The sequence below is a fragment of the Cygnus olor genome, chromosome 1 (genome assembly GCF_009769625.2).
Source record: "Cygnus olor isolate bCygOlo1 chromosome 1, bCygOlo1.pri.v2, whole genome shotgun sequence".
NCBI classification, from domain to species: domain Eukaryota; kingdom Metazoa; phylum Chordata; class Aves; order Anseriformes; family Anatidae; genus Cygnus; species Cygnus olor.
In genome coordinates this window covers 97,725,060-97,737,368 of record NC_049169.1, presented here as the reverse complement: position 1 = coordinate 97,737,368, position 12,309 = coordinate 97,725,060, and the positions used below count along the sequence as shown (strand labels likewise).

At 42.8% G+C, this 12,309-nt stretch overlaps 1 protein-coding gene across 4 annotated transcripts in view; it reads left to right on the top strand.

The window, feature by feature from the left end:
- The window catches only part of B4GALT4 (beta-1,4-galactosyltransferase 4), a 28,323-nt gene extending 16,274 nt beyond the window's left edge, over positions 1 to 12,049 (top strand). For 3 of the 4 annotated variants that reach the window (XM_040571484.1, XM_040571468.1, XM_040571476.1), the window contains 6 exons: positions 1,068 to 1,559; positions 2,485 to 2,717; positions 6,076 to 6,263; positions 8,582 to 8,704; positions 10,790 to 10,894; positions 11,376 to 12,049. In XM_040571484.1, the coding sequence (XP_040427418.1) occupies positions 1,283 to 1,559; positions 2,485 to 2,717; positions 6,076 to 6,263; positions 8,582 to 8,704; positions 10,790 to 10,894; positions 11,376 to 11,517 (1,068 nt within the window). In that variant the 5' untranslated portion in view covers positions 1,068 to 1,282 and the 3' untranslated portion in view covers positions 11,518 to 12,049. Of the gene's footprint in view, positions 1 to 422; positions 564 to 1,067; positions 1,560 to 2,484; positions 2,718 to 6,075; positions 6,264 to 8,581; positions 8,705 to 10,789; positions 10,895 to 11,375 lie in introns of all 4 variants that reach the window. The other variant, XM_040571490.1, reaches the window with a different exon arrangement.
- The last annotated feature ends 260 nt before the right edge of the window (positions 12,050 to 12,309 follow it).

The window sequence follows — 12,309 nt, the reverse complement described above, 5'->3', positions numbered from 1 at the left end:
CTTCTGTCTGTGATGCCTCTCTAGGGTCCCTTCTGTATTTTGAAATCCAGTGCAAAATAACCCTCTGTGGTTTCTGTGCTGCTGCTGTTTTTGATCTAGCTTCTTTCATATGCATGGTCTTTAATCAGTGCCTTTGTTTCACTTAGCCTCGGTCTTTGTTCTTTTCACACATAGCAATTTTCTTGTTTTCCATATCAAAGTTTTCTTTTATTAAAATTTCATTCTTTCTCTGCTGTGCTCTGCCAGACAGAAGAACTAGCGCTCTGTAACTTTATAGTGTGGTGGCAGTGAAAGCTGGGCTCTTAAAAAGGTCAGGAAACAGAATAAAGAATTGGACCCTTACAGACCTAACACTGAAAAACCGAACCTTTCCCTTGAAAAGCAGGTAGATTTGCATTGGTCTCATTTATTTCTCATTATAGTAGAAGGATGTGTGAGAGGAATACGGGTGGAAGATGCAGAAGGGTGGTAGTGTCAGGCAGCAGATATGGAGGAAAGATTTCTGATGCTGATTGTGTTACTCACACTGCATTGTACATGGCAGTGCAGCATGGATGATACAGGTGAAGAATTTAACTGTTTTCTTCTGAAAGAGTTATCTTATGTCTTTCATTTTGGTGGGGAGAACTGGCTTTATTCATAGCCAGCAGAATCACTTGTCTTGGAGCGGTTGTGAGTTTTGATAGAAATAGAAGTAATAAAACCTGTGTATTGCCAAGAAGTGTACACAGACATAATGTGGGGTAGAGGTTGCACTTTCTGATCTTTAAAAAAAAAAAAAAAAAACAAAACCAAACAAAAAACAAAAGGCAGACTGACTGGGAGTGGGGAACAAAGCAGGAAAGTGATTTGCCTAAAGTCGTGCACCTGGTTGTGGCTGAGCTAGCACCAAAGCTTAGTTTCCGATCAATAGTTCATACTTGCTGTGCCTTTCATATTTTGGTGGTTTCATATTTGGTTCCTATTTCTGATCTCCCTTGGCTTGCCATGAGCTCTTTTCATAAAGTTTGAAGGTGCAGCAGCGGAGGGCAATAGAAACTAATTTTTCCCTTCCATTTTTTTTCCAGGTACATCATATTTTCTGACACTTGAAGAAAAACACCACTGCAACTCTGTGAACTGTGAAACCACAGAAAGTGTGGCAACCCTCCCTACCTCCAGCTTCCCTTCTTTACTGTGACGTTCTTGTTGGGACCTTTGGTTTCATCCCCGCTGGGTGCACAGCAAGTGGCCTGCCACCAGGGTCAGAGCGGAGGAAGCAGTTTGCAGGTCAGGGAGAGCCATGGCCTTGAACTTGTATGTCTTTCATGTCTTCTATAAATTCAAAGTGCTGCTGCTCGTCACCTTGGGTTTGATGGTGCTATGGGCCACATTCAGTTACTTTGTGGACTCTGGACAGTCAATTCCTAAACCTAAGAATGTGGTGGAGGATTTCAGAAAGGCAACTAGCCTGCAGGAGGAAGGCAACAGTTGGAAGGACGAGAAGATGAAATTAACTGCAGCAGTTCCTGCAACAACTTCACCTCAGGGTCCCTGTCCAGCTGTGTCTCCATACCTGCGTAAGTGATGTGGCTTTCACCTGCTTTCTAACAAGTTATGTCTGCTTTGGTACCGTAGATTTGCTTATCCTCCTTGCTATTTTACAGTTACACACTTTTCCTGTGAAACAAATACCACGCAACCAGGTTCAGTAAGTGCTTCTGGTTGAGTGACTGCTGTGTCAGGCTGGGATAGCAGCCCCAATGGTGCCATGCATTGCATTTTTGGGTAGAATGGCACTGATAACAGTTCTGACTACTGAACCGACATGCACAGTATCAAGGCTTTCTCTCTCTTCCCTGTCTCTGCAAAGGCCAAGAGGCTGGGAGGGGACACATCCAGCGAGGATATGGCATGCAGCTGAGGTTGTGAGGTGTGGAGATGTACAGGGCATAGCTCTTTGCTGGGGGTGGACTTCCAAATATAGCTTTTAGCGTAAGCAAGCTTGACCAAGTCTGTATGCCTCTTCCTTTTCATGATGCCCTCTTTCTTTTCATGAACCTGACGAAGGACTTGTTTGGGAAGCTGTATTCTTCCCTCCTCCATGTACTCCCAAAACTTGCTGTCTAACAATTTACAGCATTAAGCCTGCAATGCTTTTGTTCATGCTTTATGTGGAGATGAATTCTTACACAGTCCTATGTCTCTCTCCATTTTGCTCTCCTTTGCCCTGGCAGCTGTTTCTGGCCAACCTTTCTGCAGCAGGGTGGAACTTCTCTTGGAATTTGTATGATCAATGCTCTGTAATCAGTGTAAGTAAAAGCTCAGTACCCTGTCCTTCCACTACCCCTGTAATATCCTTCTAGCACTGCTTTTCTCTTGGAAAGCCAGGGAAACCAATTGTGGGCTTGAATCTGGGTTTCTTATGCCAGTTACAGAGTACCTCATTAGGTGACTGGACTAGCCACAGACAAATCAGGAAAATTTCATGTGCTTTTCCTACAGGAGGTGCCAGCAAACTGACCTTCAAACCCTCTCTCACACTAGAAGAAGTGCAAAAGGAGAACCCTCAGGTGGCCAAGGGCCGGTATCATCCCACCAAGTGTTCAGCACTGCAGCGCGTAGCCATCCTCATCCCGTACCGCAATCGGGAGAGACACCTGCTGTACCTCCTGGAGCACCTCCACCCCTTCCTGCAGAGGCAGCAGCTGGACTACGGCATCTACGTTATTCACCAGGTGAGGCAGCTCTGCAGAGGTTTGCTTGGGTGGGGAGGATGACGCTGCTGCCACCTCTGCTGTCTAACATCTGCTGCTCCTCAGCCTGCCTGGAACACTTCTGCTCCCTGAGGGACACGGTGGTGCTTTCAGCTATTGCTGCAGGAGCTCAGCTGTTGGTAGCAAAGCTGGGAAGAATTAACAAAGGGTGTCTTAGTCAGAGAAACAGACACTAGTTAAAGTAGCATACTATTTCTGAGTTACTGCTTAAGGTAAGCATCTTCTGCATTACTCACATCAGAAGTGTACAACTCACTTCTCTTGCAGTATACATGCATGCAACTGGGCTGACATGCTTTGTCTTTAACCTTGGGGTTGTTTTTATCAAAGGCTTCAGTTTGTAGCTAGGTCTTCTCTCCCATCTTGCTGTCATGCTTAGTAAGCTCTGCTTATCATGTGGTCGTACTTCTGTCTCAAAACTAACCACATCAGCTGCAGCTTGTAGGTGACTTACTTTGCACAGCAAGGGCTGTGGGAAGAAATAGCTGTGGTAGAGCATTTGGTTCCATAGAGGTTTAGTAATCTACTATTTTGTATTCTTTTAAGCTCTGTGGAGTCAGTGGCTAACATCTGAGCATACAGATGTGTGTTACATTGCCTTTTTTTATGTGCTTACGTTCTGATCACATGAGATAAAAGCAGTGTAGATTTCTCTTATGTAATATGTTGTCCTTTTCCTGAACTCTTGTTGTATTTGCTTTCTTTTACTATCATTTATGTATGTATTCTGCTTTGATTCTAAACAGATATTTCAGACAGCAGGAAGAAAAAATAAGGTGATTATTATAGTTTCTCTTCCCCTGTGTTTGAAGAGGATGAAGTCAAGCAGAGGCAGCACAACTTAGGTGAAAGCTTACAATTTTGCTCAATGGCAGTTGGAATTCAGTTGGAATATACAGTTCCTACATTGTTCTGAGTCATCATGTGGCCTGTAGAGTGGAAAAGTGAGGCTTTTTTCTGCATTAGTATATACAGTAATTGGACAAATAATGCCTCACTTCAGCTCGCAAGCAGTGGTTAGCAAAAAATCATTGGGAGAATGGGCATATACCTTATTTATTGAAATACGTGATGTGGAGACAGGCAGTTGTCATGTTAGCAGAAAGTAATAGAAGAGTCTGCAGGTTGTGTCTGATGTGAGCAGCAGCACTGAGTCTGGACTTGTTCTATCCAAGTTTTTACTCGGAAGGTTGGGAACTCTTGCTTAGCCTTTCACTGTGGCTAGGCACACCCAAACACTGCAAGGTGAGGCTAACTAAAACACTTTTTGTTGGCAAATCTGTCTTTGCTCTCCATTTGTGACATCATTAGTTGCTTTAAGTATATTTGGGGAAAGAAATAAAGAAAAACATGCTTTAACTACAAAAATACACAGTTTGCTTTGGAGGAAGATTAATAAATGGGCCTTTTGTATTTTTCTCCTCTTTATGGGCTACTTCTAACATTTCAAAATCATGTTTTGCTGCACAGACGTGTACATGAGTGCAGTACTGAAAAAAAACTTGTAATCTCTAAAGGGTGAATAACTTCTTTCCCAACGTAAGTTTGTCATGTAGTCAGTGTTCTGTTGAAAGTAAGGAAGAGAATTCTGTCTTCTGTACCAGATGAGAGTAGACTTTGCTATTTGTTCAGTGCTGAAATGGCTCTTCCTGGAGGGCAGTTTTACTGCTGTTTGGCTGCCTTTGTGCAGTCTGGGGCTGTGCTGGCTGACTGTACTGGTGAGGGAGACGCAGCCAACCAGTGGTAGATGCTGCTACTGGGTTTGATACACAAGTGAAGTTCTCTGTATGCGCTTTACCAGTTACCTGAATTGTTCTGTTGTTCACCCGGTAACCTATGTTTTCATCGTTAGGAGGAGGTTTTCTGACACATTTCTCTTTCATGTCCTGTATATGAAAACACTCAGGACTTTAAAATCATAGATTTTTGGGTGAACGGTATCTATTTTTTTCTTGGAAAATATGCTTCTTCCCTGACTGAGAATGGAAGCAATTGATTATCCTTCTCTCTCTTTTCTCAGAACAGGCCGTATTTCCCAAAGGGTATGTATAGTGAGCCATAAAGCTCGTAAGTCACCTTTGTGTAGGAGAAGATGGCCAGTGGTAACAGTGAGCAAATTGCTTCTTTGAAGCAAAGTGTTACTTAGTGGAAGGATAAAACATGCTATGTATACAACTGCTGTTCCCTATAGCTTCCCTTCCCTCTGTCTGGGGAGGCCAGCTTCTTTCTGATTTTCTGTGGAGCCTCTTTCTGTCCAGACAGCTTCTAGCAAACGAGCCCTTTATCTTGGAAGATTACTTTTTTTTTCACTCTATCAAGTACATCAGGTTGCCAGGTCTAGAAAATGAATGCCCTTTTGGTTTCTGGAGGCACAAAGCTGGGCCTTTTGACTTGTAGTTAGAATCTGAAGCAATTTACCACCTTGTCCTCAGGAGCAGAAGGTGTTCTACAGGCTGGCTTGTGTGTACAGTCCAGATAAAAAAAAAATAAATGGCAAGATAAGCACCCTTGTTGCTTCTGAATCAGTGGTGCTGTGGTAAGCTTACCAAACTGCCAGGTGTGTGTGTGTGTGTATATATATATGTATAAAAAAGGTGGAAAACGGTACTTTTACATCAAGTTAGTGCATCTTCACTTTTTAAAAGCAAACAATGAAGATTAGTAAAAAAAAAAAGTGAAGCTCTATTCTAAGAGGAATCCCTGTGCAGCATAATAATTTGGTTATAGGAAGGAGTTAAAAAGGAAGAGACCTGCATTTTATTTCCCACTCTGCCACCTACTGTGTGGCTTAAGGAAATACAGCGTACTTCTTAAACACTGCTGTCCTCTAAACTGAGTGGCAAGCATAAATCACCTGTGTCGAGTGCTCTGACATCTGTAAACTAGTAACTGGGATTTAATTTTTTAAGCTTTCGCAAGCCTTGCTGACATGGTTACATGGATTGCCAGTTTCTAAACTGTTTACTGATACCTCTTTTGTTAATGTGGCTTGATGGAGTGACGGGAACAGCAACCGTAGTAGAATTGCACTGTGTAGCATGCATACTTCTCTGGTGGCCTCGTAGCCTTAGGCTTTCCTGCCCCTACCTATGTTCACTCATGACAAGTAGAGGCCGCAGAAACACGAAACACTGCATCAGTGGCTATTTTCATGCTGTATCTAATGTTATGGGGTAGCTCTTTGTGTAGTTATTGCTGGAAAGGCTTTGAGGTGCAAATGTCGTTGTGAACTATGTGATTAGAAGAAAAGCCTGTGAACAGTTCTAGTTAAAAAGGTTTGACACGTTCTTCAGAGTTTTTTTTCCATTCTTTTCCACAGGCTGGCAACACTAAATTTAATCGAGCTAAACTGCTGAATGTAGGATACCTAGAGGCCCTAAAAGAAGAGAACTGGGACTGTTTCATTTTCCATGATGTGGATCTGGTGCCAGAGAATGACTTTAACATTTACATGTGTGACAGACAGCCAAAGCACCTTGTAGTTGGCAGGAACAGTACTGGATACAGGTAGGAAACCATGAACATGCAAAGAAAACCAACTGGAAAATGCGAACATACTGATAATGCTCCTCTTCTCAGGGAGCTGTGTGCTGGAGTGTTCCCTTCTATCTGACACCAGGTTTCTGGTGGTAATGCTCTGTCTCTCTGGAGCACCTTCTGACAAGATCCTTACAGACATCTTTGAAGTTAGCTCTGTAATCGGCTGTAAGAATGGGCATTGTCGTTGTTCTCTTTTCTGAGAGGAAAGCAACATGCCAGAGACCTTATGTCAAAGCTAGAAATACATTTGCAGTCTTCTGGTCCTGTGGCTTGACAGTATGATGGTTTGACAGTATGATCTTAGGATTGTGCTAATATAACTTGCCACTTACCTTTTGCTGTTGAAGAGGTAACTTCTGATACTGAGATCTGCTCAAGTGTGAAAATTTGCCAAAGGACAGGGTTATCCTTTAATTATTTGGCTGTATGGTGTCCAATATAGGGTTGTTTTGTTTTTAAATGGATCAATTAAGTGCTACTGTGTAAATAATTTAAAATGAAGTCAGGTTTCAGCCCACCTTAGAGGAAAAAGGGCTCCTGAGCTTGGTGAATTTAATGATTAGAGTGGTTTCATTGAACGTCAGTCTTTCAAGATTCACTTTTTATGTCTTGTCAGTCTAACTATCAATTAGAAGTGAGTTTTTGAAAAGCTGATTGCAAAGCACTTTGAAGTAAAGCCCCGTTTCACTTCAGTGTATCCTTTACTAAATATATGAGAAAGAAGGGGAATGTGCAAACTCTGATACAGAATAATATGTTCCAGTTATTTGTGGTCATACCAGTTTTCACTAAATAAATGAGATCCCTGACAGACTTTTGGAGGGCTGTGCCTTGCAAAGAGAATGACAAGGGTTCCAAGATGGTCAGTACACTAAAACAACAGAAAACATTGCTTTGGTTATTTGACAGACATACAGAACTAGTAACATGGCCCAGCCTTGAGGTGTTTAATTTAACCTCCTCAGTTACTGTAAGTGCTTTGTTGAGCTGAGCATGCAGATGGATTATTGCTTTTACTAAGGGATCTTCTTATGACTGATTTTCTCGGACTTCTGTTTGTGGGAAGGATCCGTTAGTTATAAGTCAGATTCAAATTCTGGCTTTAAAGAGTCTTATACTAACAAAAGGATTACTGTTGTTATTGTGAATACCCCGTGCCGGTATTCACTAGGATACTGATGGTTTGGATTTGATTCATACTTTCACTTCTGTGGCACTGCCTCTGCTTACACATCAGTGAAGTGGGGATAATTGCACTTTACTCCCTGGGGAATTCCTCCATTTCTTTGAAAGAATTCAACCTGTGGTCTCACTCAAGCTCAGGATCTGAAATCTCAGCTGGGTGGCTTTGGTGTTGTCCTTAGGCTGAGGTGGGCGTGCTAAGATGCCTCACTCAGATGAGGCTCCAAAAACTGAAATTGTATGTGTCCTGTATGAATGCAAAATGTCCTGGGCAGGAATGTGTTTTTTTTGGTAGGGTTGTTCTTGTTCTTTTTCTTCCCGGGGAATATCTTCTATGGTGATGCTGGACATGGTAATCTTGGCAACTGTGCTCCTCTGGAGAGCAAATATATTGTTTAGTTATATAAACTGAAACTCAGATTCTTTATGAAAAGATTTGTATATTCAAACTTTGAAGGCAAGGGGGTGGGAAAACTTTTCGAGCTTAGCTATTTCCTTGAGGCCATAACATCCTTTTCTAAGTGACCATTTTTATTGTATGGGGTTTTTTTAGTCCAATTTGGATCCTCTAGGATCTTTAAGTGTTTTCTTGTCCTTGCAAGAGGTTGTTGAACACTGGGTATAAACCATATATATATCTGTGGGACCTGATGGGATATGTAGCCATGAGCACTGAGGGACCTGGCTGTTGTCATTGCAAAATCACTGTTACCTTCGAAAGGTTTGGGGGAGGTTCCTGAAGCCTGCAAGAAAACAAATTTCACTCCTGTCACGAACGTCACTCAAAGGGATGAAGTTTGGGCAGTGAGGTGAACTGAAAAGCAGCTGAACTGCTGGGCTGAGGGGGTTCTGACTGGTAAACGCCTTCAGTAGTGACCTGGACAGCAGGGCAGAGTGCTTGCCCTCAGCACGTTTGCAGAAGATACAGAGCTGGGAGGGTTGGGGTCAATACACTGCAAGTTTATGCCCTGATGGAGAAGTTGGCCAACAGGAATCTCAAGAAGCAAAAGATGGGTCTAGATCCACAGCTTCAGGGTGGTATTCTTGGTGGTGGCGTAACTCAACCTTTTAATTCTTTATCCCCTCTTCTTGTGTATTTCCAGGTTACGTTACCAGGGATATTTTGGAGGTGTAACTGCTCTAACAAGAGAACAGTTTTCCAAGGTGAATGGATTCTCTAACAACTACTGGGGTTGGGGTGGAGAAGATGACGACCTTCGAATCAGGTAAAAAGAAGGCTAGAGGGAAATGGGTGTGAGTGTTGACGCATGGGGATTTGGAGCGCAAAGATGCGGTTCTGTGAACAGTTTCCTCTTTGAAAAGATGAGGCATGCTTAAAATCTGGTCCTCATGAGAGTTGTTGGTTTGGTGGGGTTTCTTTTTGTTGGTTGGTTTTGCTTTTTGTCTCAGCCACAGAACATTTTTGTTCTAGCTTGGAAATTGGTTTTAAGTGAAATAAGATTGAAGTCTGTGTTATGATTTTGCCAGTGACATATGTATTGAGTTCCACTACTTTTGCAAGAGTGTGGGAGTATTTGGGTTTTGGCTTTTTTTCCATTCATTGACTACCATGACTTTCTCAGAGAAGGGCTTAGTTTGCACGTGGGTGGTGTTGATTGTAGTTAAGATGGTGAATAACTTACATTTTAAAAAGGCTGCACATATATCTATATGCCCTTTGCTCTTGTTAAAAACTAGTTTTGCAGATGTGCCTGTCAAAGTAGGAGAAGCTTGTTAGTTTGAGATATTTGGTGGTACTAAGACGACTAAAACTTTCATGTTGATCTGACTGCTTTGCTTAGGAGGAAACCTCTATAAACCAGCATTGCTATTGGTGAAAAGAAGTGGGGGGGGGGAAAAATCCTGTCCATTTGTAACTTGGGTATGCTCTGTCACCCTTAAGTGTTTGTCCTTTTCAGTTGCTTAAATATGCAAGCAAACATTTCAGGGATATAAAATTCATACCCCTGGTGACCTTAAATGATCACACTGAAGAAATCAAGTGTGCTAATGTTAGGAACTTCCAAGTAAAAGCTTTTGTTTAGCAGACTGGTTAGCTATGTCTCAAGAAATCTAAGAGGTCTATTTGGTGACATGGATTTCTGTCCCTTCTTAGTAACTCCTTTCCCATTCCCCGAAGCTCTAGCTAGAGACACCAACTTCTCTGTGCCATCTTGGGGGCTGGAAACCAAATTGTATGAGCCACAGTGCACACTGCAATTGGCTTTATCTCATGCCTTTCCCCCTGGGTAGATCTTGGGCTGGGCTGGTTACAGCATTTGTGGTGGGCAGGGAATGGGAAGCTTGCTTTCTCAATAGGGTGTTGTAGAGATCCTTGTAGCCTTCCTCTGCGAAGGCAGCAGATGGCAGCAGCCCCTTCAGTATCTTCAAGAACTCAGGGCTGGAGGGCTACTACCTCCTGCTTGGCTTCTGTGTTCGATTTGATTTGTCTCTGTGCTAAACCTGATGCTCTCTTATGGGCCCCTTTACTCCAGTGAGCATCAGAAAGATTTTTCAGTCCAGTTGTATTCATTTGATAATTTAATGCTACAAACAGTCAGTGGAAGGCTATAGGGGCTGTTGCTTTGTTTCTTCAGTTCTTGGGTTCCTGTTGTTCTTTCAGCTGCTGCTGTGTGACTAGCAAAGACCTGGTGTATTCCTTAATTCCACTGCCATAAAATTAACCCTTTCTGCTGCTGACAGCAAAATTGTGTTCTACAGCTATGTTTACGGCCAACAGTTCCAATCAAGTGCCTGTTGTCAAGCATTAAAATCTATGCATGAGACTTAACGTTTTTGACTGTTCTCAGAAATTTTTCTTCATGTGGACAAAGTTCGGAGTTGTAAGGCTGTCTGCCAGCCATTAGAAAGCAAGCTCTTTACCTATGTTTGGTGGAGAACTATCATGTCTAGAAGCTTCACTATGTCAGTTGAAATGAGCTCGTTGGAAAATGTGTAATCTTCCTATAGACATCCTAGATTAGCATGCAGTAGTAAAACTGGACCAGACAATACTAACTTAAATGTATTCAGTTATACATGTCCTTAAAGCAAGCTCTCTGTGATATCTGCTGTAGTAGCTACATGTTTTTCTTCAGAAGATAAGGTGTATGTCACCCTCCTGTCCAGAAACCCAACTCTGTAAGCTCTTTCACCAGCAAAATGGGTTGTGGAAAAGATGGAGAACTGTAGGAAACATCTTCAGTGCCTGCTTCTATGGCATGTACCAAAACTGAAGTGTCAGGATGTCATTTCTCCTTAAGAGCTGGCTTATAGTGGTGTCTTGCTTATGGCACTGTTGTTTCTTCTAGGGTTGAGATGCAGAAGATGCGAGTGATGAGGCCATCTGCTGATGTAGCCAGGTATACAATGATCTTCCACAACAGGGACCATGGCAATGAGGAGAACAGAGACAGGTGAGTTAAGAACAGGGTTCCACTTTGCATTGCCATGGAGGTTGGCTAGGAGCCAGGCCAAGTGGTGGCCCAGTTCTTCCCACTAGGTCAACCAGGCATTTTGTGGTACCCAAACTCTCTGGGCAACAGGTTTGACACCACTGTTTGCAGCTGGCAGCTGTCTTTCAGTGCATGAGACCTGCCTGTAATTGAGTGGGTAATGTTCTGTAAAACCTTCTGAAGCTAGAGTCACATGGATATGACTTGAACATAGATTTTGGAGATTAAATGGCTTAAACTTCTCCTCCCCAAACTGCAGGACTACTTTCCCATGTCTGACTGTCCATGCTGAGGACAGGAAAAGCATGATTTTACATTCCAAGTAGATACAGAATGGTTGTAGCTCTGCCTCTAAGGTTACCAGACATGGAAAGAGCTCAAAACTCCTCTTGTGCATCTCAGTTTTGTGCTATGAAGACTTCCTCCTCTGCTCTGTCCTCAGGATGAAGCTTCTACGCCAGGTATCTAAAATGTGGAAGACAGATGGGTTGAACTCCTGTTCATATGAACTGCTGTCAGTGGAACACAACCCTTTGTACATCAACATCACAGTGGATTTCAGCATACAGCCAAAGGTCTCGTAAGGGTGAGCACCACGCAGGTTATAGGAAATGGCAGCGCATCTTGTTTGTGGTTGCTGCAACAACTGACGGGCAGCACACTGCTTGAAAGAGTACTTCAGTAGCACAGAAGAAAGTTTCTCTTCACAGCATCTCGTTGGTCAGTTGGGAATCTCATTTTGTGAGACTGGACTGGAGATGAGAACTGACCTGTGGACAGGTCCTGGTGTTCTTGCGTGCACTTTCTGCTGGTGTGTGTGTAAACGTTTTCTTGTTTGGGCTGGTCCAGTGGAAGGACTTGAACTAAGTCTCCTGGAAAAAAAAATTTCTTGCAACTATTCCTAAGTTTCCAATTTGTCATAGCAGGAAGGCAACATTGCCACAACTTAAAAAGGAGCAGGCTAGTCTTTGCCCCTTAAAAGCACAAGAATTCCTTACCATTTACAAACTTGCTGAGATTTTTCCAGTCTAAGGAAAAACTGCTTGTGTGGGGAGGAATGGCAATAATGGTAATAGGTGGGGAAATGTTTATCTCAATAAAAGGCAATCTACTTAATTAAAAAGGCAACTCTTGTCCTTCGTAAGCTCACCTTGCCATGCAGTGGGAATGCTCAAGCTCAAGCATCCTGGGGCAGAATGAAGTCTCATTTAATCCTGCAATAGGCTGCAGGTTGTGCATTATTCTGGAGAGATCTGGAAGGAAGTGCACTGGTTAACTATTAGAGATGGAGAGAGACTGCTGTCCATCCTGCCTCTTTTATGCTTTAGGCCACACTGTTAGCAGCATGCATACTACTATGGCTACCAGGCCATTAC